This window comes from Gobio gobio (assembly GCF_949357685.1).
Source record: "Gobio gobio genome assembly, chromosome: 16".
Classification (NCBI taxonomy): domain Eukaryota; kingdom Metazoa; phylum Chordata; class Actinopteri; order Cypriniformes; family Gobionidae; genus Gobio; species Gobio gobio.
In genome coordinates this window covers 823,954-850,686 of record NC_137109.1, presented here as the reverse complement: position 1 = coordinate 850,686, position 26,733 = coordinate 823,954, and the positions used below count along the sequence as shown (strand labels likewise).

Here is a 26,733-nt window from a genome sequence, read left to right as displayed (position 1 = left end):
GTCTAACCATCCATCCATCCTTTAACCATCCATCCATCCTTTTTCTAACCATCCATCCATTCTTTGTCTAACCATCCATCCATCCTTTAACCATCCATCCATCCTTTAACCATCCATCCATCCTTTTTCTAACCATCCATCCATCCATTGTCTAACCATCCATCCATCCATCTATCTCTAACCATCCATCCGTCCATCCTTTGTCTAACCATCCATCCATCCATTGTCTAACCATCCATCTGTAGTAAAGGTTGTTTGTACGGGAAGAAGGAGGCGGGAACCGGCGAACAATCAAAGTATTTAATCAAAATAAAATGGCGGCGACAGCCCCTCACGGTCGACTGTCGCCTACATACAAATAAACACAAAATGAAAATAAAAAGCTGCAGCCCCTCACGGACGACTGCAGCGAACACAAAATAAAACATAACACAAAATCCAGGCCTGGTCCTCTCTCGTCCCTCACTGTCGTCGCTCCTCCTTTATACTCCCTCACTCCTCCGCAAGGGGCCGAGATCGCTGCGGCTCGCAGCTGGCGCTCATCCTCTCTGATGAGCGCCGCCTCGTCCCGCCCTCACGGTCCCTCTGCCTCGCTGCTCGCCACATACCCCCAACGCCCTTCGCAGGCCGGGGGGCACTCCCGAGTCTGCGCTCTACTCCCCCCCCCCCTCCCCGGGGGGGGGGGCGATCACGGCGGCCGCGGGACCTGGGGGTAAGAACAGCGAGGTGAGAGAACGGAGCGGGGAGCATGAGGAGCGACAGAGACGAGAGAGTGGAGAGAGGAGAAAAGAAAAAAATAAATAAAAAATTCTGGTCTGGTTCCCAGACACACTGCCGCTCGGTCCTCAGCCAGCCGAGAGGCTCTTCTTCGCGGTGCCATGCGGTGGCACTGGACGCTCGGTGGACGGCCCGAGACTCCTCCGCCCCCCTGGCGGCCGGCGGTGGCTCCTCCTTCTGAGGGCGGCCGGAAGCGAGTCCCCATCCCGCGCTCCCTGCTCCTCCCCTATGCGGCGGACGACAGCAGGCTCCGGCTCCAGGCAAGCGCTGGGGACTCCTTCGCCCCCTCGCGGACGGCAGCCACCCCACCTCGACCCAGGGGCGCGGCAGCGAGCTCTCCGTCCCACCGATCTTCATCCGCTCCAGCACCACCGCTTCGGGCAGCCGCTCGCGGACTTCTCTCCTCCGCGCTGCCCGAACTCCGCGGCACCGCGATCCCCCTCAGCTGCGAGGGCTCTTCGACAGCGTGTCCCTCCTTCCTCCCGGGCTTCGGCACCACTGTAGTAAAGGTTGTTTGTACGGGAAGAAGGAGGCGGGAACCGGCGAACAATCAAAGTATTTAATCAAAATAAAATGGCGGCGACAGCCCCTCACGGTCGACTGTCGCCTACATACAAATAAACACAAAATGAAAATAAAAAGCTGCAGCCCCTCACGGACGACTGCAGCGAACACAAAATAAAACATAACACAAAATCCAGGCCTGGTCCTCTCTCGTCCCTCACTGTCGTCGCTCCTCCTTTATACTCCCTCACTCCTCCGCAAGGGCCGAGATCGCTGCGGCTCGCAGCTGGCGCTCATCCTCTCTGATGAGCGCCGCCTCGTCCCGCCCTCACGGTCCCTCGGCCTCGCTGCTCGCCACACCATCCATCCATCGTCTAACCATCCATCCATCCATCCTTTTTCTAACCATCCATCCATCCATCCATCCTTTGTCTAACCATCCATCCATCCATCCATCCTTTGTCTAACCATCCATCCTTCCATCCATTGTCTAACCATCCATCCGTCATCCTTTGTCTAACCATCCATCCTTTGTCTAACCATCCATCCATCCATCCGTCCATCCTTTGTCTAACCATCCATCCATTCTTTGTCTAACCATCCATCCATCCTTTGTCTAACCATCCATCCATCCATCCGTCCATCCTTTGTCTAACCATCCATCCATCCTTTGTCTAACCATCCATCCATCCTTTGTCTAACCATCCATCCATCCATCCTTTGTCTAACCATCCATCCATCCATCCTTTGTCTAACCATCCATCCATGCGTCCTTTGTCTAACCATCCATCCTTTGAAAGATGAATTGGTGGTAATTGTAATCTAAAGTGTAGTAATGTGGTCTGAATCTGCTCACTCCATCTATTCCTGTTATATAGAGGCACTTTTCACTGCTCAGTCCGTTCCCAGTGGATAAAATCCAGTCTCATCTTGCATTTCCCCATCACATTATGGGAGTAAAATGGGTTTTGAATTGCGTTTCATGTTGACTCCAAATCCTTTTTTGATACAAGAATAAAAATAGTTGTACTGTCCCGGTGGGATCTGGTGTTCTTCTGTTCACGTCTGACGAATGCAGCTTCTGTTCCCTTGATGTCCCGTCCAGAAGCCGTCTACCCGCCAGAGCTGGAGTCTGTCCTCCGGAGAGGAGCCTCGTATTGTTTTTGGGATCCGCACTGAAGATCTGAGGGGAAACATACTCTATTTATGTTCTTTTGCTCATATATTTGGAACTGGCTTTCCGGGGAGGTCCGACTGCTGTTGTAGGATAGCCTGGGCGCTGAAGGGCCGTTCTTGGCACATTTGCTCTGACTGTCAGGTGGAACAAGAGCCAGACGAGTTTGGGTTTGGGTCCCACGCCAGGCGTCTGCTGTTTATAATGTGTGGGCTTGATGTGGGTCAACATGAGCTTCAATGACACTCCACGGAAAGCCTTTGGATCGGGGATGAGGGATCAGACAGGGCGGTCCCTAAAACACTTCAGCAGGCGATCCACTGGCTTTAAACAGAAAGATCAGCTCTTATTGCAGAGTTAATATTCAACCTGTGCTATATATTTAATTCTTTAATAGTAATTAAAGGGATTGTTCACACAGAAATGAAAATTCTGTCATTCCAAACATACATGACTTTCTTCTGTGTAGAGTAAAAGAGGATATTTTGAAGAAATGTTTTTGGTTCCAAAACTGTTTGGTTACTAACATTTGGAGAAGTTGAAATACAGCCCGATTTGGAGTGAGATGAGCTGATGATGACTGCCAAAAATGCTCTTCTTATGTAGTATTTTTGTCTTGTTTCCAGTCTAAATATCAAAAAATTCTTAAATCAAGATGCATTTATGAGATAAGTAAAATGATATAAGATTTATTTTTCTTGTTTCTGTTTGAAAGATTATTTTTTGTACCCCATTGGCAGATTCTTTTTTCTTGTTTTAAGCAAAAACTCACATAATTTTGATTTGATTTTCCAGAAAACAAGAAAAATAAATCTTATGTCATTTTACTACTTTAATAAATGCGTCTCGATTTAAGAATTTTTAGATATTTGGACTGGAAACAAGACAAAAACACTACATAAGAAACACTTTTTTGCAGTGTTGGAAAAGCACACACAGGAGAATACATGAATGAAAGACTTCAGAAGACGTTTGATAGCAAAAAACACCGAATACCTTTTATGTGGTCTGGAAAACTCAACCAATCCTCATGAAAGTTGATCATTCTCGGCTACAGATGACAATTTAAAGCAGCTCTGATGCAAAGTTACTGTACGCACTTATTCTATTGTTTTGCCATGTTTTATAATATCTATTAATGGGCAACACGCCTTTGTTTTGGACTCAAAAATGCATCAATAATTCATTGGGAATCTGAATATTATTATCTGAATGTTTGGAAAACCTTTCATAAGGCCAGTGAATGGCAACATTAGGTGTTCACAGACTCACAAACACACGGAGGAAAGGCTCAGAGTTCTTTCCCATTGTCCGACACAAGGAACAGGCGACCCACCCAGAGGAAGACGGGGAATGTGCAGGTTTCCTGTGTTCATGAACTGAGCTCGGCCCGTCGCCCTACAGGAGAATAACAGAAAGAGCTGCTTAACACCAGGCTTTAAGGGCTTTCAGAAACAAAACATTCGACTTGATTCAGCTGATGCGGCAAACACTGTTAGTGTTGTGCGTTAGAAAGCTCTCTTCTAAACAACACTGACGTTCATTAGGTGATGTGTGTCATCACAGTTTAATATGCGGAGTAAACAGAAACAAGGCATCATAGTTTGATCACACAACATTTCGTTTCCTGAAACCACAGTTCAAACGGATATGCAAACAGCATCATAGGGAGTATGTAGGAACTACAGCTCATGACTTCTGGTTAGAAGCACAGGTTCTTGTTAGCACGACATGTGCAAAATACACAAGGTAGCATCAGGACAATCTCTTTCATCCTGCAGATTTTAGCTTGTCCAGACAGCGAAAGTGAACCGCGATAAAATCAAACACTTGGAAATAAAGCAAAACAACACAGAACAAAAGTACACTCTAAAAAATGCTGGGTTAAAAATAACCCAAGTTGGATTGAAAATGGACTAACCCAGCATTTGGGTTGTTTTAACCCAGCGGTTGGGTTAAATGTTTGCTTAAAACAACCCAAATGCTGGGTTAGTCCATTTTCAACCCAACTTGGGTTATTTTTAACCCAGCATTTTTTAGAGTGTAGTCATTGGACAGTCCTGTATTGTTCAAACAACCAATACCCAACGGTTTTGAGAAACGGTTCATCACATGAACATCGTGACCAGCCCGACGTGCCAACTCTGACTCAACCAATGGCGTGTGTTTGGGGGCGGGGCTTTGTTTGCTGGACTAATGGCAGGAGGAGGGAGTGTTCAGAAAAACACATTGTTTGTTGAGGTTAGTTTCTCAGAAACCACTTCACCTTAGAAGAACTGAAGACTTTCCTCCCTAAAGACTGGAGCGACTGCATTCCACACAGGACTGAGGTGTTCTGAAGACGTGTGGTGACTCTACTGTACTTCATATCACAGTGTCGTTCTTTATCCTCAATACTGCCTGATGGGAATACATACACACTGCTATTTGGTTACTCTGATGCGACTTGTTTTTCAAATATATTATTATATTCAATTATTATAAATGAATATAATTGATATTTATATAATGAATGCATTTGTTAAATCATTTTCTTGTGGTTTAGACAGTATTGTTCTCATCTTAGATATAATTAAACTGTAGATGAACAGCATAAATCTGTGGCTGATATTCATAAAGCATAAGATCTGAAATCATTGCTCTTTGGCTCATGTAGTAATACTACTACACAGATGTTTTTTACTCTTCAGAATCTCTTGAGTTTCTGATTTAAGTATGAAAGAAAAGTGCGCTTGTGCTTGTGTTTATATTCTTGAGAGGATTTTTGTAATATGATCTGTAGAGGTTATGGTTGGTATGAGTCCGATCGGTGCCAATGTAAACAGGTAAAGGTAAAGGAGAGGAGCTTGTTGACAAAACCCGAGCCAGAGATTCTTTGGAAACGCCGTCGTGTTTGTTCTTGTCAGGATGGGTTAGGGAGAAATGGAGCGAGGACTCAATTGCAGGAGAACTTAGGATTTATTGATAACAAAACCAAAACAAAACAAACAAAAGACCCACGAGGGGGAAAACAGAGCATTCCACGATCAGGGACCCGAAGCATAGACAGGAACAGAAGACGACGATCCAGCACAGGACTGCAAACACAAGGATATTAAATAGGGAACGAACGAGGCAGGTAATGAGGGAAAATCAACCAATAATCAGGTAACAAGAGGCATGGGGTCAAGACTGAGGACAGGAGGGCAAATGACCAGCAATGACAACTGCAGCAGTTTGGGTCAAAACGAATTTGGGTCACACTTTAGTTTAGGGTCCAATATTCACTATAACTAACTATTAACTTCAACTTTTGCCTCAATAAACTCCCAATTCATATTATTAATAGTTAGTAGTTTAGGTATTGGATATAATTAAGGGATGTAGAATAAGGTCATGCAGAATAAGGCATTAATATGTGCTCTATAAGTATTAATAAACAGCCAATATCCTAGTAATATGCATGCTAATAAGTGACTAGTTAATAGTGAGAATTGGAGCCTAAACTAAAGTGTTACTGAAGTTTGCAGTGATAAACTGTTAATGAACATCCCGATGCCCTGAGAGCGATGGTTAGATGAATATGTGCTGCACGCTCTCCTCTCAATAACACAATACACACACACACACACACACAGCAGAAATGAGAAAACAGCCGTTCAGAAAGCATCTGATCATAGTGATGATGTGGAGATGTTTGAATATTGTGTATGATAGTTTGATTGTAAAGTATATTTGACGCTATAGTTTGAGTGAATCCCTGTTTTTGCACACACACATGGACATTACAGTGCAGAATGGCTCTTTATAATGCCATGATATATGAATAAGCATTAATTTCTTGTGTTGTTCAACAGAAAAGAGGCTCTCAGGAGCGTAAACGACACATGCTTTTAGTTTTCCCAGCAAAAACGACCGAGTCCTTCACATAAAAATCAGTCTGCTTTCATTGGCAGCCTAGCAAGTCTCGTTTTTTAAGTTTATTTACAAGCTGTTCACACACTTGCAGTAAAAGAGCGATTAATACATGAACATTCTGATCACACGTTGCTCTCTTAAATATAAAAGATTGAAATGAACAGCATGTATTTGAATAGAAAGGAAATCTTTGGTAACATTATAAATGTCTTTACTGTCACTTTTGATCATTCTGATTGGGACAGGTTTAGGATTGGATGGCTTTATCTGCTGTGGTCTGGTAGAGACGTGTTGTTCTGATGTCCAGTGTGTGTCCTTACACTGAGAAGCAGACAGGAAGTTCAGTGTGTTGTACTGGGACATGAGAAATTAATGTTAAATCATCAGTTATGGCCTGAAGAGAGAATCCAGCCGAGCAGAGCGACCGCATGCGAGCTGTGGCGTTATTATGATAAGATTATCAAAGAAAACTTTACAGCTGGAAGATTTTCTCATTTTTTTCAAACACGGCTCTTTATAATTATAATGTATTTTTAAATGTTATTTACTCATGTGATGGCAAAGACGATTTTTCAGGATTTTTATGAACATTCCGTGATACATTTTTATTATTTGATGAATAGAAAGTTCAAAAGAACAGCATTTATTAGAAATGGAATCTTCTGTAACATTATAAAGGACTTTACTGTCACTTTTGATCAATTTAATGCGTCCTTGTTGAATAAAATTGTACTTTAAAAACACACTGCCCCAAACTTTGAATGATAGATTCATAAATAGTAATTGAAAACACACTCAGAAAATGTTCAATCTGTCAACAGTAAAAAGTAATCCTGCTAACACTTTATTTGACAGTGTCATTGTTACATATGTTACATGTACTTATTAGAGTAATAACAGTCAATTATGCATAATTACATATAACCCTCAACCAAACCCTAACCCTATAGTATTAATATTACTCAGTACTTAAATATATAATTACACTGTAACAATGACACCTTAACATAAAGTGTAACCGGACTAACCCTTCCAGACTGAACCCTGAGTGTGTGTGGATGTGTAGAAGTGGAGCTGGAGCTGTGTTCTCACTGAGTCTCTTCTGCTGGACGAGCCATATTTACATTTATGAGGAATACTTCAGGCTTTATAATTGGCTTGTTTTATGGGTGGCCTGTATTTTCAGCGTCTGTGTGTTTCTTGTGGTGAGACCGCAGGCCGTGCTTTCACTGACACACATCCAGCGCTTTTCTCTCGCTCTCTTTCATGTTCTCCTCTTCTTTCAGAATCTTTCTGGCTTTGTGATAAGTGCAGTAAGTGGTGAATTTGATGAGGCTATGAAATATGGGTTGGACGTTCCCATTGGTATTGGGGTTAGTTAGATAAACACTGAAACGGTTTTATTATGTGCTCTTGTGTCTATGAATGGGTGTTTTACTAGCCAACGTCCACACAGAATATAAGCCAGCTCGTGTGAGGATTGTGTGGTAACTCTACACACCAGCAGAGAACGTGTGTATTAAATGCTCTTACCATTATTCCTCCATAATAATCTAAGAGCTTAATATTTAGTTTAGTTTTTTAATCATTACTCCAGAGTTTCTCACCAGCTCACAAAAGCATTCTGGAAAAAACCCATGCCACTTTATTAAACTTTTTAAAATATAATGTATACTAATCTTTTTAAAGTTTCCTTAAAATTGGTGCTCTTTATATTGAAAATGAGTAGCCAGAAATAACCTGAAATATGAGTGTTCAGATCCATCTTTCAAAGTGTTCACCAACTGATAATGAGCGGGTTTATTAGTGTAATCTTACTTTATCTCTGTCTCTTATTCAAAGTGGGCAGAATGCTGGATCTAACAAGCCGTAACTTCCAGTCAAATATTGCTCTGCAAACATTAATAACAGCTTTAACTTGTCAAAGCTGGGAGATGACCGTGGTATAAGCGGGATAATCCACTGCTAGCTGTGCGTTAAACCATCTGAATCATTTAATGCACATTAGTCATGGATTATCCCTTACACAATCATGTAAAAAAGATCAAGCATTAATTATGACTCAGTCAGCGATCTTTTAATATACTATATTTTAGTTTGATAATGTTTTTTTTAATTTTTTATTTTATGGGATGTTATGGTACTAACATATATTTATGCAGTAGTTATAATCAATTTATTCACTTTTTGAGCATAGACCTGAAAATTACATTTCCAACTTAACCTGTCATAAATCTGGAATGCTTTGGTGAAAAAAAGTAAGAAAAGAAAAGAAAGTTGTGTATTTGAGTTTGATATCTGAAAAGATGAGCTTTCAGTCAGATGTTGTTTAGCCGCAGTACCAAAACCTTCCACTAGATTCATTTCCAATGCGTTTATTTTTGACTGGGAGGAGCACAAGTGTGACTGTTTTCAGGACCATTTAACCCTTTCGAACCATGTTTTTTGTGTTCACACAGCAAGTGCCAAACTTTACCAAGTTTCGTTCCATTTTGATGAAGTAAAACCCAGAGGGTTAAAACGGACAGTTCTTACACTGGACACTTGTTTACACAAGCGTGACTATCCAACGACTACTCAAAGTGTGTGTGTGTGTGTGTGTGTGTGTGTGTGTGTGTGTGTGTGTGTGTGTGTGTGTGTGTGTGTGTGTGTGTGTGTGTGTGTGTGTGTGTGTGTGTGTGTGTGTGTGTGTGTGTGTGTGTGTGTGTGTGTGTGTGTGTGTGTGTGTAACATCTCTACAACTGTTTCCATTTTATTTATGTATTTAAAATGTGAAATTGCTTCTGTTTAATAGAAATTGTGCATCATGCAATTACAGGCTTAAGTCTTTTTTTCTTCTTTTTTTAATCCGTTGGTCATCAGTGTCCTCATAAATCACTGTCTTTGTGCTCTTTTGTCCTGCCTGCTGTAGATTCAGCCGTTCATCTAGTGTGTTTGATGACCCTGAGTAAGTCACTGTGCTGTGAAACACACTCCTTTCCCACTGACAGAGCCTCTAATGTCTGCATGTGCCAAGCTGTTTTGGTACACTATGGATGAACTTCTTTATAATGTGGCTGTTTTGCTTGTTGATTGGGATGCTGATATAATGTCAACCTTTTATCCACAAATTAATACTTATGTTTGCTAAAGCACTTGCATCTAATGTATGAAGTTATACTTGAATATGCTAAACTTATTTAAGAAATTAAAACCAAGCAGTATTTCTTACATGCTGAAAGTGTGTTTTTGCCGTTTGTAAGATAATATAAATGTGGTGGTTGTCTTTCACCAATGTTCACACTTCTGGCCTTCTTTCTTTGGATGCATGGCTTATGGGCGGCACAACCTGCCTCATTATAAATGCTCACTGTGACTCACTGGTCCTGCTTTTTAACTGGTTGCTTTAATAATTGCACTTTCTTTTTTAAAGTTACCAGCTGATTCGTTTTCATAAATGACCAGCGATTCATTGAGCTCAAATCTCTCTGTAACAGGAGTGTGAGCATGATTGACATGAGAAGCGAGGAAGACTTGTTGCCACCCCATAGTCAAGTTCGACATGAGCTCATGCACAACCAGTACAACAAGCTGAAAGAGGAGGAAGACCACTGGCAGGACGTAAGTGTCTCTTCTTACTAGTTTCCTGTTAGATCCAGTAAATAAATCAGAATGCGTCTGCAATTGTATGATTGTGTGTCAGGACTTGGCCAAATGGAAGAATCGCAGAAGGAGTGTGTCTCAGGACCTGATCAAAAAAGAAGAGGAGAGGAAAATGATGGAGAGACTGTTGAGTGACGATGGGGGATCACAGAGAAGGAAAAGCATCAAGACGTACAGAGAAATAGTGGAGGAGAAGTATGTCTGCCATTTCCATCTACACTTTCCATTTTGTTCTCATTTATTACAGTCCAACACTACAGATGACCACAGGTCATTTAAGCAAAAGCATATCAGCTGGAGTACTGAATATCTGCCATGGGCACAACATGACAAGCCTATATGACTGTCAGTGGTCTTACTATGAGAAGTGTTACTGTGAGTAGTGTTACTGTGAGTAGTGTTACTGTCAGTAGTGTTACTGTGAGTAGTGTTACTGTCAGTGGTCTTACTATGAGTAGTGTTACTGTGAGTAGTGTTACTGTCAGTGGTCTTACTGTGAGTAGTGTTACTGTGAGTAGTGTTACTGTGAGTAGTGTTACTGTCAGTAGTGTTACTGTGAGTAGTGTTACTGTGAGTAGTGTTACTGTGAGTAGTGCTACTGTGAGAAGTGTTACTGTGAGTAGTGTTACTGTGAGTAGTGTTACTGTGAGTAGTGTTACTGTCAGTGGTCTTACTGTGAGTAGTGTTACTATGAGTAGTGTTACTGTGAGTAGTGTTACTGTCAGTGGTCTTACTGTGAGTAGTGTTACTGTCAGTGGTCTTACTGTGAGTAGTGTTACTGTGAGTAGTGTTACTGTCAGTAGTGTTACTGTGAGTAGTGTTACTGTCAGTGGTCTTACTATGAGTAGTGTTACTGTGAGTAGTGTTACTGTCAGTGGTCTTACTGTGAGTAGTGTTACTGTGAGTAGTGTTACTGTGAGTAGTGTTACTGTGAGTAGTGTTACTGTCAGTGGTCTTACTGTGAGTAGTGTTACTATGAGTAGTGTTACTGTGAGTAGTGTTACTGTCAGTGGTCTTACTGTGAGTAGTGTTACTGTCAGTGGTCTTACTGTGAGTAGTGTTACTGTCAGTGGTCTTACTGTGAGTAGTGTTACTATGAGTAGTGTTACTGTGAGTAGTGTTACTGTCAGTGGTCTTACTGTGAGTAGTGTTACTGTGAGTAGTGCTACTGTGAGAAGTGTTACTGTGAGTAGTGTTACTATGAGTAGTGTTACTGTGAGTAGTGTTACTGTGAGTAGTGTTACTGTGAGTAGTGTTACTGTCAGTAGTGTTACTGTGAGTAGTGTTACTGTGAGTGATGTTACTGTGAGTAGTGTTACTGTGAGTGATGTTACTGTGAGTAGTGTTACTTTGAGTATTGTTACTGTGAGTAGTGTTACTGTCATTAGTGTTACTGTCAGTAGTGTTACTGTGAGTATTGTTACTGTGAGTAGTGTGTGAGTAGTGTTACTGTGAGTAGTGTTACTGTGAGTAGTGCTACTGTGAGTAGTGTTACTGTGAGTGATGTTACTGTGAGTAGTGTTACTGTCAGTAGTGTTACTGTGAGTATTGTTACTGTGAGTAGTGTTATTGCCAGTAGTGTTACTGTCAGTAGTGTTACTGTGAGTAGTGTTACTGTGAGTAGTGTTACTGTCAGTAGTGTTACTGTGAGTAGTGTTACTGTCAGTAGTGTTACTGTGAGTAGTGTTACTGTGAGTAGTGTTACTGTCAGTAGTGTTACTGTGAGTATTGTTACTGTGAGTAGTGTGACTGTCAGTAGTGTTACTGTGAGTAGTGTTACTGTCAGTAGTGTTACTGTGAGTAGTGTTACTGTGAGTAGTGTGACTGTCAGTAGTGTTACTGTCAGTAGTGTTACTGTGAGTAGTGTGACTGTCAGTAGTGTTACTGTCAGTAGTGTTACTGTGAGTAGTGTGACTGTCAGTAGTGTTACTGTCAGTAGTGTTACTGTGAGTAGTGTGACTGTCAGTAGTGTTACTGTCAGTAGTGTTACTGTGAGTAGTGTTACTGTGAGTAGTGTTACTGTTAGTAGTGTTACTGTGAGTAGTGTTACTGTTAGTAGTGTGACTGTCAGTAGTGTTACTGTGAGTAGTGTTACTGTGAGTAGTGTTACTGTGAGTAGTGTTACTGTCAGTAGTGTTACTGTGAGTAGTGTTACTGTGAGTAGTGTGACTGTCAGTAGTGTTACTGTGAGTAGTGTTACTGTCAGTAGTGTTACTGTGAGTAGTGTTACTGTGAGTAGTGTTACTGTCAGTAGTGTTACTGTGAGTAGTGTTACTGTCAGTAGTGTTACTGTGAGTAGTGTTACTGTGAGTAGTGTGACTGTCAGTAGTGTTACTGTGAGTAGTGTTACTGTCAGTAGTGTTACTGTGAGTAGTGTTACTGTGAGTAGTGTGACTGTCAGTAGTGTTACTGTGAGTAGTGTTACTGTCAGTAGTGTTACTGTCAGTAGTGTTACTGTGAGTAGTGTTACTGTGAGTAGTGTGACTGTGAGTAGTGTTACTGTGAGTAGTGTTACTGTGAGTAGTGTTACTGTCAGTAGTGTTACTGTGAGTAATGCTACTGTGAGTAGTGCTACTGTGAGAAGTGTTACTGTGAGTAGTGTTACTGTCAGTAGTGTTACTGTGAGTAATGTTACTGTCAGTAGTGTTACTGTGAGTAGTGTGACTGTCAGTAGTGTTACTGTGAGTAGTGTTACTGTGAGTAGTGTGACTGTCAATAGTGTTACTGTGAGTAGTGTTACTGTCAGTAGTGTTACTGTGAGTAGTGTTACTGTCAGTAGTGTTACTGTGAGTAGTGTTACTGTGAGTAGTGTTACTGTGAGTAGTGTTACTGTTAGTAGTGTTACTGTGAGTAGTGTTACTGTTAGTAGTGTGACTGTCAGTATTGTTACTGTGAGTAGTGTTACTGTGAGTAGTGTTACTGTGAGTAGTGTTACTGTGAGTAGTGTTGCTGTCAGTAGTGTTACTGTGAGTAGTGTTACTGTGAGTAGTGTGACTGTCAGTAGTGTTACTGTGAGTAGTGTTACTGTGAGTAGTGTTACTGTCAGTAGTGTTACTGTGAGTAGTGTTACTGTGAGTAGTGCTACTGTGAGAAGTGTTACTGTGAGTAGTGTTACTGTGAGTAGTGTTACTGTGAGTAGTGCTACTGTGAGTAGTGTTACTGTGAGTAGTGTTACTGTGAGTAGTGTTGCTGTCAGTAGTGTTACTGTGAGTAGTGTTACTGTGAGTAGTGTGACTGTCAGTAGTGTTACTGTGAGTAGTGTTACTGTGAGTAGTGTTACTGTCAGTAGTGTTACTGTGAGTAGTGTTACTGTGAGTAGTGCTACTGTGAGAAGTGTTACTGTGAGTAGTGTTACTGTGAGTAGTGTTACTGTGAGTAGTGTTACTGTCAGTAGTGTTACTGTCAGTAGTGTTACCGTCAGTGGTCTTACCGTGAGTAGTGTTACCGTGAGTAGTGTTACTGTGAGTAGTGTTACTGTGAGTAGTGTTACTGTCAGTAGTGTTACTGTCAGTGGTCTTACTGTGAGTAGTGTTACTGTGAGTAGTGTTACTGTGAGTAGTGTTACTGTTAGTAGTGTTACTGTAAGTAGTGTTACTGTGAGTAGTGTTACTGTGAGTAGTGTTACTGTGAGTAGTGTTACTGTGAGTGATGTTACTGTGAGTAGTGTTACTTTGAGTATTGTTACTGTGAGTAGTGTTACTGTCAGTAGTGTTACTGTGAGTATTGTTACTGTGAGTAGTGTTATTGCCAGTAGTGTTACTGTCAGTAGTGTTACAGTGAGTGATGTTACTGTCATTAGTGTTACTGTCAGTAGTGTTACTGTGAGTATTGTTACTGTGAGTATTGTTACTGTGAGTAGTGTGTGAGTAGTGTTACTGTGAGTATTGCTACTGTGAGTAGTGTTACTGTCAGTAGTGTTACTGTCAGTAGTGTTACTGTGAGTAGTGTTACTGTCAGTAGTGTTACTGTGAGTAATGTTACTGTGAGTAGTGTTACTGTGAGTAGTGTTACTGTGAGTAGTGTTACTGTGAGTAGTGTTACTGTCATTAGTATTACTGTGAGTAGTGTTACTGTCATTAGTGTTACTGTCAGTAGTGTTACTGTGAGTATTGTTACTGTGAGTATTGTTACTGTGAGTAGTGTTACTGTGAGTGATGTTACTGTGAGTAGTGTTACTGTGAGTAGTGTTACTGTGAGTAGTGTTACTGTCAGTAGTGTTACTGTGAGTATTGTTACTGTGAGTAGTGTTATTGCCAGTAGTGTTACTGTCAGTAGTGTTACTGTGAGTAGTGTTACTGTGAGTAGTGTTACTGTCAGTAGTGTTACTGTGAGTAGTGTTACTGTCAGTAGTGTTACTGTGAGTAGTGTTACTGTGAGTAGTGTTACTGTCAGTAGTGTTACTGTGAGTAGTGTTACTGTGAGTAGTGTGACTGTCAGTAGTGTTACTGTGAGTAGTGTTACTGTGAGTAGTGTGACTGTCAGTAGTGTTACTGTGAGTAGTGTGACTGTTAGTAGTGTTACTGTGAGTAGTGTTACTGTCAGTAGTGTTACTGTGAGTAGTGTTACTGTCAGTAGTGTTACTGTGAGTAGTGTTACTGTGAGTAGTGTTACTGTGAGTGATGTTACTGTCATTAGTGTTACTGTCAGTAGTGTTACTGTGAGTATTGTTACTGTGAGTATTGTTACTGTGAGTATTGTTACTGTGAGTAGTGTGTGAGTAGTGTTACTGTGAGTATTGCTACTGTGAGTAGTGTTACTGTCATTAGTGTTACTGTCATTAGTGTTACTGTCAGTAGTGTTACTGTGAGTATTGTTACTGTGAGTATTGTTACTGTGAGTAGTGTTACTGTGAGTAGTGTTACTGTCATTAGTATTACTGTGAGTAGTGTTACTGTCATTAGTGTTACTGTCAGTAGTGTTACTGTGAGTATTGTTACTGTGAGTATTGTTACTGTGAGTAGTGTTACTGTGAGTGATGTTACTGTGAGTAGTGTTACTGTGAGTAGTGTTACTGTGAGTAGTGTTACTGTCAGTAGTGTTACTGTGAGTATTGTTACTGTGAGTAGTGTTATTGCCAGTAGTGTTACTGTCAGTAGTGTTACTGTGAGTAGTGTTACTGTGAGTAGTGTTACTGTCAGTAGTGTTACTGTGAGTAGTGTTACTGTCAGTAGTGTTACTGTGAGTAGTGTTACTGTGAGTAGTGTTACTGTCAGTAGTGTTACTGTGAGTAGTGTTACTGTGAGTAGTGTGACTGTCAGTAGTGTTACTGTGAGTAGTGTTACTGTGAGTAGTGTGACTGTCAGTAGTGTTACTGTGAGTAGTGTGACTGTTAGTAGTGTTACTGTGAGTAGTGTTACTGTCAGTAGTGTTACTGTGAGTAGTGTTACTGTCAGTAGTGTTACTGTGAGTAGTGTTAGTGTGAGTAGTGTTACTGTCAGTAGTGTTACTGTCAGTAGTGTTACTGTGAGTAGTGTTACTGTCAGTAGTGTTACTGTGAGTAGTGTTACTGTCAGTAGTGTTACTGTGAGTAGTGTTACTGTGAGTAGTGTTACTGTTAGTAGTGTTACTGTGAGTAGTGTTACTGTTAGTAGTGTGACTGTCAGTAGTGTTACTGTGAGTAGTGTTACTGTGAGTAGTGTTACTGTCAGTAGTGTTACTGTGAGTAGTGTTACTGTCAGTAGTGTTACTGTCAGTAGTGTTACTGTGAGTAGTGCTACTGTCAGTAGTGTTACTGTCAGTAGTGTTACTGTGAGTAGTGCTACTGTCAGTAGTATTACTGTGAGTAGTGTTACTGTGAGTAGTGTTACTGTGAGTAGTGTGACTGTCAGTAGTTTTACTGTGAGTAGTGTTACTGTGAGTAGTGTGACTGTCAGTAGTGTTACTGTGAGTAGTGTTACTGTCAGTAGTGTTACTGTGAGTAGTGTTACTGTGAGTAGTGTTACTGTTAGTAGTGTTACTGTGAGTAGTGTTACTGTCAGTAGTGTTACTGTCAGTAGTGTTACTGTGAGTAGTGTTACTGTCAGCAGTGTTACTGTGAGTAGTGTTACTGTGAGTAATGTTACTGTGAGTAGTGTTACTGTCAGTAGTGTTACTGTCAGTATTGTTACTGTGAGTAGTGTTACTGTCAGCAGTGTTACTGTGAGTAATGTTACTGTCAGTAGTGTTACTGTGAGTAGTGTTACTGTCAGTAGTGTTACTGTGAGTAATGTTACTGTGAGTAGTGTTACTGTTAGTAGTGCTACTGTGAGTAGTGTTACTGTGAGTAGTGTTACTGTGAGTAGTGTTACTGTCAGTAGTGTTACTGTCAGTAGTGTTACTGTGAGTAATGTTACTGTGAGTAGTGTTACTGTTAGTAGTGCTACTGTCAGTGGAGTTACTGTCAGTAGTGTTACTGTGAGTAATTTTACTCTGAGTAGTGTTACTGTTAGTAGTGCTACTGTGAGTAGTGTTACTGTCAGCAGTGTTACTGTGAGTAGTGTTACTGTCAGTAGTGTTAATGTCAGTAGTGTTACTGTGAGTAGTGTTACTGTCAGTAGTGTTACTGTGAGTAGTGTTACTGTGAGTAATGTTACTGTGAGTAGTGTTACTGTCAGTAGTGTTACTGTGAGTAGTGTTACTGTCAGTAGTGTTACTGTGAGTAGTGTTACTGTCAGTATTGTTACTGTGAGTAGTGTTACTGTGAGTAGTGTTAGTGTGAGTAGTGTTACTGTCAGTAGTGTTACTGTGAGTAGTGTTACTGTCAGTTGTGTTATTGTGAGTAGTGCTACTGTCAGTAGTGTTACTGTGAGTAGTGTTACTGTGAGTAGTGTTACTGTTAGTAGTGTTACTGTGAGTAGTGTTACTGTTAGTAGTGTTACTGTTAGTAGTGTGACTGTCAGTAGTGTTACTGTGAGTAGTGTTACTGTCAGTAGTGTTACTGTGAGTAGTGTTACTGTCAGTAGTGTTACTGTCAGTAGTGTTACTGTGAGTAGTGCTACTGTCAGTAGTGTTACTGTCAGTAGTGTTACTGTGAGTAGTGCTACTGTCAGTAGTGTTACTGTGAGTAGTGTTACTGTGAGTAGTGTTACTGTCAGTAGTGTTACTGTGAGTAATGTTACTGTGAGTAGTGTTACTGTGAGTAGTGTTACTGTCAGCAGTGTTACTGTGAGTAGTGTTACTGTGAGTAATGTTACTGTGAGTAGTGTTACTGTCAGTAGTGTTACTGTCAGTATTGTTACTGTGAGTAGTGTTACTGTGAGTAGTGTTACTGTGAGTAGTGTTACTGTGAGTAGTGTTACTGTCAGCAGTGTTACTGTGAGTAGTGTTACTGTCAGTAGTGTTACTGTCAGTAGTGTTACTGTCAGTAGTGTTACTGTCAGCAGTGTTACTGTGAGTAGTGTTACTGTGAGTAATGTTACTGTGAGTAATGTTACTGTGAGTAGTGTTACTGTCAGTAGTGTTACTGTCAGTATTGTTACTGTGAGTAGTGTTACTGTCAGCAGTGTTACTGTGAGTAATGTTACTGTCAGTAGTGTTACTGTGAGTAGTGTTACTGTCAGTAGTGTTACTGTGAGTAGTGTTACTGTCAGTAGTGTTACTGTGAGTAATGTTACTGTGAGTAGTGTTACTGTTAGTAGTGCTACTGTGAGTAGTGTTACTGTGAGTAGTGTTACTGTGAGTAGTGTTACTGTCAGTTATGTTACTGTCAGTAGTGTTACTGTGAGTAATGTTACTGTGAGTAGTGTTACTGTTAGTAGTGCTACTGTCAGTGGATTTACTGTCAGTAGTGTTACTGTGAGTAATTTTACTGTGAGTAGTGTTACTGTTAGTAGTGCTACTGTGAGTAGTGTTACTGTCAGCAGTGTTACTGTGAGTAGTGTTACTGTCAGTAGTGTTAATGTCAGTAGTGTTACTGTGAGTAGTGTTACTGTGAGTAGTGTTACTGTGAGTAATGTTACTGTGAGTAGTGTTACTGTCAGTAGTGTTACTGTGAGTAGTGTTACTGTCAGTAGTGTTACTGTCAGTAGTGTTACTGTGAGTAGTGTTACTGTCAGTAGTGTTACTGTGAGTAGTGTTACTGTCAGTAGTGTTACTGTGAGTAGTGTTACTGTGAGTAGTGTTACTGTTCGTAGTGTTACTGTGAGTAGTGTTACTGTTAGTAGTGTGACTGTCAGTAGTGTTACTGTGAGTAGTGTTACTGTGAGTAGTTTTACTGTCAGTAGTGTTACTGTGAGTAGTGTTACTGTCAGTAGTGTTACTGTCAGTAGTGTTACTGTGAGTAGTGCTACTGTCAGTAGTGTTACTGTCAGTAGTGTTACTGTGAGTAGTGTTACTGTGAGTAGTGTTACTGTGAGTAGTGTTACTGTCAGTAGTGTTACTGTCAGCAGTGTTACTGTGAGTAGTGTTACTGTCAGTAGTGTTACTGTCAGTAGTGTTACTGTGAGTAGTGTTACTGTCAGCAGTGTTACTGTGAGTAGTGTTACTGTGAGTAATGTTACTGTGAGTAGTGTTACTGTCAGTAGTGTTACTGTCAGCAGTGTTACTGTGAGTAATGTTACTGTCAGTAGTGTTACTGTCAGTAGTGTTACTGTGAGTAATGTTACTGTGAGTAGTGTTACTGTTAGTAGTGCTACTGGGAGTAGTGTCACTGTGAGTAGTGTTACTGTGAGTAGTGCTACTGGGAGTAGTGTTACTGTGAGTAGTGTTACTGTGAGTAGTGTTACTGTCAGTAGTGTTACTGTCAGTAGTGTTACTGTGAGTAATGTTACTGTGAGTAGTGTTACTGTTAGTAGTGCTACTGTGAGTAGTGTTACTGTCAGCAGTGTTACTGTGAGTAGTGTTACTGTCAGTAGTGTTACTGTCAGTAGTGTTACTGTGAGTAGTGTTACTGTGAGTAGTGTTACTGTGAGTAGTGTTACTGTCAGTAGTGTTACTGTCAGTAGTGTTACTGTGAGTAGTGTTACTGTGAGTAGTGTTACTGTTAGTAGTGTTACTGTGAGTAGTTTTACTGTTAGTAGTGTGACTGTCAGTAGTGTTACTGTGAGTAGTGTTACTGTCAGTAGTGTCACTGTCAGTAGTGTTACTGTGAGTAGTGTTACTGTCAGTAGTGTTACTGTGAGTAGTGTTACTGTGAGTAGTGTTACTGTGAGTAGTGCTACTGTCAGTAGTGTTACTGTGAGTAGTGTTACTGTGAGTAGTGTTACTGTGAGTAGTGTTACTGTGAGTAGTGTTACTGTGAGTAGTGTTACTGTCAGCAGTGTTACTGTGAGTAGTGTTACTGTCAGTAGTGTTACTGTGAGTAGTGTCACTGTCAGCAGTGTTACTGTGAGTAGTGTCACTGTGAGTAATGTTACTGTGAGTAGTGTTACTGTCAGTAGTGTTACTGTCAGTAGTGTTACTGTGAGTAGTGTTACTGTCAGTAGTGTTACTGTGAGTAGTGTTACTGTGAGTAGTGTTACTGTGAGTAGTGTTACTGTGAGTAGTGTTACTGTCAGTAGTGTTACTGTGAGTAGTGTTACTGTGAGTAGTGTTACTGTGAGTAGTGTTACTGTCAGTAGTGTTACTGTGAGTAATGTTACTGTCAGTAGTGTTACTGTGAGTAGTGTTACTGTGAGTAGTGTTACTGTGAGTAGTGTTACTGTCAGTATTGTTACTGTGAGTAGTGTTACTGTGATTAGTGTTACTGTGAGTAGTGTTACTGTGAGTAGTGTTACTGTGAGTAATGTTACTGTCAGTAGTGTTACTGTGAGTAGTGTTACTGTCAGTAGTGTTACTGTGAGTAATGTTACTGTGAGTAGTGTTACTGTTAGTAGTGCTACTGGGAGTAGTGTTACTGTGAGTAGTGTTACTGTTAGTAGTGCTACTGTGAGTAGTGTTACTGTCAGCAGTGTTACTGTGAGTAGTGTTACTGTCAGTAGTGTTACTGTGAGTAGTGTTACTGTGAGTAGTGTTACTGTCAGTAGTGTTACTGTCAGTAGTGTTACTGTGAGTAATGTTACTGTGAGTAGTGTTACTGTGAGTAGTGTTACTGTGAGTAGTGTTACTGTGAGTAGTGTTACTGTGAGTAGTGTTACTGTCAGTAGTGTTACTGTCAGTAGTGTTACTGTCAGTAGTGTTACTGTCAGTAGTGTTACTGTGAGTAGTGTTACTGTGAGTAGTGTTACTGTGAGTAGTGTTACTGTCAGTAGTGTTACTGTCAGTAGTGTTACTGTGAGTAGTGTTACTGTCAGTAGTGTTACTGTCAGTAGTGTTACTGTCAGTAGTGTTACTGTCAGTAGTGTTACTGTCAGTAGTGTTACTGTTAGTAGTGCTACTGTCAGTGGAGTTACTGTCACTGTTGCAACTGGTTACTGACAAAACTGTTATCAAATAAAAATTGCTGTAAGCTAATGGATCTCAATCTTCGATACAATCATAATTTCTGACATGTTTCTCTTTCTCCACTAGGGAGCGTCGTGAACAGGAGTTGCATGAAGCGTACCGGAACGCCCGCACACCTGAGGAAGCAGCTTCTGTGTTACAGCGTTATGCCCTGCGCTTCACCATCAGTGAGGCCGTTCTCGAGCGCCTCAAACTGCCCAAGCTGCTGGAGAGGAGCGTGTCGGCCGACCCAACTCGCCAATCCGCCTTCCCCGTCTCCTCAGACGACATCTCCTCCTCCTTCAGTGCTTCCTCAAACCCGCTGCAGTACCTGAGGCAGCAGTCCCTCCCCGCCGCCAAGTTCACATCCACAGTCGAAGCTCGGGTGACGGGATTCAGCACAGAGCAGGAGAACCTCGGAGATGCAGAGTCTGTTTCAGCTCCACCTCGCTCACATGTCACAGCGCCCTCTCTGGCCCCAAAACCTTACACACAGGGCAGAAGTAGCACTGCTGGGAGGAGGACCGCTAAGGTACAGACAGACCTGGAAGCAACATTTCTCATTGCAGAGTTTACTTTTAAAGGGGTTTATAACTGATACAATATTAGGACTGAAAACAGAGAGATTTTTGGGATGTAAGGAAAAAAGCCACTATGCCAACATCCTTATAATAGGGACAATCCACCTGGAGATTTTTTCTGTAATTTCTCACTTGTTTCTCTTCGACTGCAGAGATATTAAACGGAGAGCAAAGTGAGAAATTGCTTAGGAATGTTTGTTTGTTTGTATGCCTAAGAGATAGAATTCAGCAACATGGGTCGCCTTTAGAGTTTCAGAAGAGGTCGCAATCAAATCAAACATTTCATGTATGAAATCTATGAATCATTCTCTCAAGACCAAGTGATCTGAGCTAAGCTATCCACATTACTTTTGCAGTTTTAAATGTCAAATATGACAAGGATCGCCTCTTTTATGTCTATTTTTGCTTCCTTTAAGAGAAAACCGTTTTGATGAAGAGCTCTATTATGTCTTCAGAGCTGTAGAAGAGCAGTCTCTGAGCAATATAACCCTGATCAGCAGTCATGCACTCTACCACTCCACCCTCACCGAGTAGCAATATCCGGGATAGTTCACTGCTGTAGGAATGTGCTCTGTCTGTCTCCTAAGAGAAGTGGAGTGTTCCAGAAAGCTTCAACAATAGCAGATGTTGCCCTCTGCTGGCTGGAATGAGTGTTGTGAGTTAAAGTGGGCATGTGTTGAATGGCTGCTAGTGTTCCCTAGGTGTGTGTGTATGTGTTTGTGAATGGGTTCTTTCTATGTGAAGTGCTCCATACAAGGACAAAAACACTCACACAGAACAGATCAGCCCATCTGAAACACGAACATACCTTTTTTTTTGTCATGGTAGGGACTTTACATCGACTTGTTTTATATACTGAGCTAGTGATCATACTTCCTACCTGTCCGCAGTTTTACATTGTCATTAGCACATTGTTTGCTATGTTTATGAAGCGGTTTCCTTTTAGGAGCTGCTGACTGACTTTCATCGCGATAAGCTACCTAAATATGTATTTTAAATGCAAATTTTAAAAAAAAATGTAATCAGTAGATTTGTCTTTTTTCAGTAACATCTGTAAAATAGGACGCTATTTATATGGGAAGCTAAATTGCATAACATACAGTATTAAGACTTAGTTTTAGAGCATATTAATATATATTATAATATACATTAGGTCAATATTTGTATACTTTTTTGGATAAATCAAGTATAAATCTAATAAAATTAAACCAGGCTTACATTATACATTATATGCAATCATCCAAAATGAATTTATTTCTAGAAAGTGTATGATAAGACTATACTTTAGCAATATAAAGTGATTAGTAAACCTGAAGTTGGCATGAAAGTGTAGTTGCGCTTGTCTTTTCTCCTCTAGTGTGCCGTATATCTGACTGAAACGCTTCGCAAACAAGAACAAATGTAGGATGTGGCTTGATTTTTTCCGTGGGGAATTGATTGGATGGTTGTGGTTTGCTATTGGTGGATCTCATGTGAGTGACAGGTGGCCCCGCCCTCGTCATCAGGGAAGAGATGAAGTTACTCTGACTCAAGATTATTAACACAATAATGATAGATCATAGAGAATAAACACTGCAATATTCCTTAAAAACAAGGATTGTCCTTTTTGATTTCATTGTGACTTTAAATTGCTCCCTTACTGACAAACAAAATTTAGACAAAGTAAATATGTTTTAAAGAATATGAGAAGAACAATACTGATGAAGAATGTATCTGTATGTTGAATCTCTCTCAGGTTGATGAAGTGGTCCGAGTGAATGGAGAAAGGGAGGATGATGAGGTGAAGGGAGGAAGAAACCGAGAGGCGGATGAAGACTGTCTGCAGTTCCTCCCGTCTCCCTTCCAGCACACAGACTCCGAGCTCACAGATCCGGATGTGTCCGATGGGTCCGGGGTCCGGCTGGCAGAGTCTTCCACACACACACCGCAGCGCTGCGAGAACCACACGGAAACCACAGAGGTGAGGGCAGGACTGGCCATCTGCACCCTGTAGTCAAATATTATAAAAAATGTGTTCTGTAAGCATGTTGTACAGAACAGAGTTGAGTGTGTTCTCATCAGCTTCAGTCTGTCTGTGTAATACTGTACAGATTAAAGGAGGGACAGTCCCGCAGGTCGGCCATGTCTCTATATCTCCAGAAGTGTTGGAGATAAAACCAGAAGAGACTGTTACAGGTTGGCCAGCTCTTATGCTATATTAATAATCCAGTTCTCTTACTTCTTCTTCATACTCCTGTGTAAATTCTGAAATGTAAATTTCTATGTTTCTGCACAGATCCAAAGCAGGCCGATGAGACGTGTATGAGCGACTCTCTTCAGACGGACATCTCTTCTGCACAGGTTAGTCTATATGTGTACAGTATGATTATACGTGGAATGAAATGTGTTTGCTATATGTATTTGACCCTGATTTCTTTGGATTTAGTTGAAGGTCAATAAACTAGCAGCCGAGACCCCACAGAATCCATCAGAAGCATCCGATGCAGAATCATACAGAACAAAACCAGGTGAGGGCCGGTGAAGACCAGCGCTAGCCTACATTAGCCATAGGCGTGCTGATCTTTGGGTCATTGTTTAGAGCTGGACATCAGTGCTCAGTTATCATCGGTGTCCAGTAATCCCAATCAGGTAAGCGGCTCTACACTAGAGTCCGTCTCATGGAGTCTCCCATTGGCTGCGGTTCATGAGCCTGATGTTGGTCTAACCCCACATCTATATGTTATGTCACACACCCTCTGAGAGACATCAACATCAACATCTGAATGAGCAGTTAAACTTGCCTTGAACTTTCATGTGTAATTTGTCAAGAGTCAAAGATCATTTTTGCATGCAAACTTCCGCTGAAGGTAGAAGCACAGGTGTATATGTGATTGATTTTATTTCTGTCTTCAGTATTTGGTGACTCTTCCATTGTTTGTATTTTCCAGATACGACTGAAAAGGCTGGAAATGTAAGTAAAGAAATTAAATCTGTTCATCTATCTCTCCTCCTCATCCCTGAAGCTTCTGAAGTTTGCTTTCTGGCTGTTTCCCATCTGGTATTATTTTATACTTTTTCACTACCGCTATTATAATGTTTGTACAATACAAATCTTTCTCCAGAACTGAAAACTTGTTAAGTGACAGTATATGCTTCTCTAGAAGCCACAAGAGTGATTTCAACTATTAGATTTTAAACAATTGCTTATTTGTCAAACCTCCAGTGAAATACTACACCACCCATAATCCTGAAACGAGATCCACCATTCAGAGTCGATGTTACCATGGAAACAAGAACAGCGTTCAGACAGACAAGCATTAGTTCTCTTTCTGTTGGTCACTTTCGACTTGGTGTCGAAATGCCGACTCTAGGAGTCACTCCTGGGCCCCCCAAACACATCTGACTGATTTTCATTCCTGGCCATGGCCCTGCACATACGAGTATATAAAGCAGTTTCCTCTTTCCCTGGGTCAATGCCATGTTCATGGCCCTCGTCATTACGACGGCCATACATTGGATATTCACATCAGAACCTCAAATGCGATGAGCATTCACTATCGCTGACCTCCGCCACTGCAGGCCTCCGGACCAAGCAAGGTGCTCTTGTTTGTCACAGTTTCTAGGGGAAGCAAAGCTTCTTGACATGACGAGCCTTGCTCCACCTTTGCGTGAGCCCCCCTAGAGTCCAGTTAGAGTTTCCCTGAAAGGTAAACCCTAGGCCACCCTTCTCCATCATTTAACAAGTCCTCTTGCAGTAGATGAGTTCAGCAGAGGAACTCACTACCAGGCCCATTACACGTGGTATGCCCCTTTTCATCTGTCTAGTGCTCCGTATGTAGTGGTTCCCTCACGGTGATCCCATTCAATGTATTCATCCACTGTTCAGTTTCCAGTTTCCTGGACAAAGCTAGTTCCATCACCGTCGCTGTGACCGGTGGAGCCCACCACAGAGTCTTTTTTCCCTATGCAGTACTTCCCACTGGTGAGTCCTTAGGATGTATTTTCCACATACTAACCTCCCCTTTCAGGTAGGATGGTCTCCGAAGTGTTCCTTTGTCATTAGAGAAGGAAAACGCCTCCCAACATTGACAACCAGGTATACTCAGCTGTAAAATATGTTTTACTCCTTTGGAAAATCTGAAGAGGCCCCCTTGAGATAGGGAGACGTGAGGTCATTTACCCTGGGCATTGGAAGGTTATGAGTTAGCATAGCTGCACTTCCTGTTGGCATGCGGAGGCTTGCCCGCATCTGCCCCGCTTTATCTCCTGACAGTGCAGTAGTTGTGGTGTTTAGTATAGGGACCCCTAGTATCGGCATTTCAACACAATGTCAGAAGTGACCGACAAAAAGGGAACATCTCGGTTACCAGTGAAATGCTCTGTTTCATGCCGGGGGCATGTCCAGACATGCAAATTCCACACGCCAGTTCCATTGGCCTTTTCTGAATATGTCAGAGGTTCCCAAGAGTGACCCCTAGTTTTGGCATTTCGACACACCATCTCCTTTGGTGTAAAGTACATTAGAAATACACAATTGTCCAAAATGATCCAATACCTCATTCTCAATGCCTCATGTTGTTCATTCATTCTTTCATAATGGATTCTGTGTATTAAATAGTAAACAACCACCCAGAACACCTTAGCAACTGCATAGCAACGCCCTAGCAACCACCCACTGGGACTTTTGTAAGCAGCACCTACATTTTTAGAACATTTAAACAGAAAAATCAATGAGAAAAATACTTCTGGATCCGCCACTTGGAAAAGTGGGCATTTGTTGAATGTTCTATACCAGATGGGAAAGCAGCAGAATGCCCACATGTCCTTGTCTTTTCACATTCGTCAGCTCCAGTAGAACAGGTAGTCTCGCTACTCCAGGGGAAATAGACCAACTTTCTCTTGCTCACTGTTTTTGGTGTTGTGTGATGCGGCGCATGTGCATATAATTGCGGACGGTACGGTTAGGTCCCTCCCGCAGTGCTGAATCTGGTGAAGCGGGGTGAACACTTTTCTTGGAACCCTGAGGAAGAGCGCAAGCGTCAGGAGAGGTGGCAGCGAGAGCAGGAACGCATGCTTCAGGTACAACGGCTTGAGTAAGCAGAATCCCGCTTGAGCCGGCGCTGAGAGTCCAGCCACCTGAGCATGCTTCGTCTCCATACACCAGACTATCAACTAACCAGGCACTTCATGCTTAAGTTGCTTAAGCATATACAAAATAATCTTACAAATATATTTTTTTGGCTGAACTATCCCTTTAAGTTGCATGCTTGAGTTTCCTTTTCCATTTCCTATAAAAATAGACTGTAGTGTCTATTTATTTATAGAAATGTTATCAGAAGATCTGATTGATAAGAAGAGAAGATGCATGTTTTAGCAGTTGTAACACACTATGTTGCATGTACAATGTGCAGCGACCCCTAAAGTATTTGGACACTTAAAGGGACAGTTCACCCAAAAATGAAAATGATGTAATTTACTCACTCTCATATTTTTCCAAACCTTTTTGTATTTCTGTCTTCTGTGGAAGACAAACAACATTGGACTCCACTAACTATAAATAAACATGGAAAACACTGAGACATTTCTCAAAATGTCTTCTTTTATGTTCCACAGAATAAAGAAAGTCCAACAGGTTTAGAAGGACATGAGGGAGTGACTGATGACAGGACTGAAATGTTCAAATACTATTTGATTGTCATAAGAAGCTCATTATGAATTAGTTTTGAATTCTTGCAAAAAAAGTGTTTTCATTTAACAACACTCTGATCATAAGCAGCAAATAACTCAATCCCAGCATGACACACGAGCCGCTGCTTGAGATAAAGGCACCCCTGCGTCTGA

General features: G+C 41.3%; 1 protein-coding gene across 7 annotated transcripts in view; it reads left to right on the top strand.

Annotated features, from left to right (window-relative positions):
- limch1b (LIM and calponin homology domains 1b) overlaps positions 1 to 26,733 on the top strand; it is a 141,782-nt gene that overhangs the window by 93,563 nt on the left and 21,486 nt on the right. For 4 of the 7 annotated variants that reach the window (XM_079838755.1, XM_079838759.1, XM_079838760.1 and 1 more), the window contains 9 exons: positions 9,264 to 9,299; positions 9,829 to 9,952; positions 10,035 to 10,189; positions 20,420 to 20,864; positions 22,649 to 22,873; positions 23,004 to 23,088; positions 23,189 to 23,253; positions 23,339 to 23,420; positions 23,841 to 23,863. In XM_079838755.1, the coding sequence (XP_079694881.1) occupies positions 9,264 to 9,299; positions 9,829 to 9,952; positions 10,035 to 10,189; positions 20,420 to 20,864; positions 22,649 to 22,873; positions 23,004 to 23,088; positions 23,189 to 23,253; positions 23,339 to 23,420; positions 23,841 to 23,863 (1,240 nt within the window). Of the gene's footprint in view, positions 1 to 9,263; positions 9,300 to 9,828; positions 9,953 to 10,034; positions 10,190 to 20,419; positions 20,865 to 22,648; positions 22,874 to 23,003; positions 23,089 to 23,188; positions 23,254 to 23,338; positions 23,421 to 23,840; positions 23,864 to 25,857; positions 25,972 to 26,733 lie in introns of all 7 variants that reach the window. The other 3 variants (XM_079838754.1, XM_079838756.1, XM_079838757.1) reach the window with 1 other exon arrangement.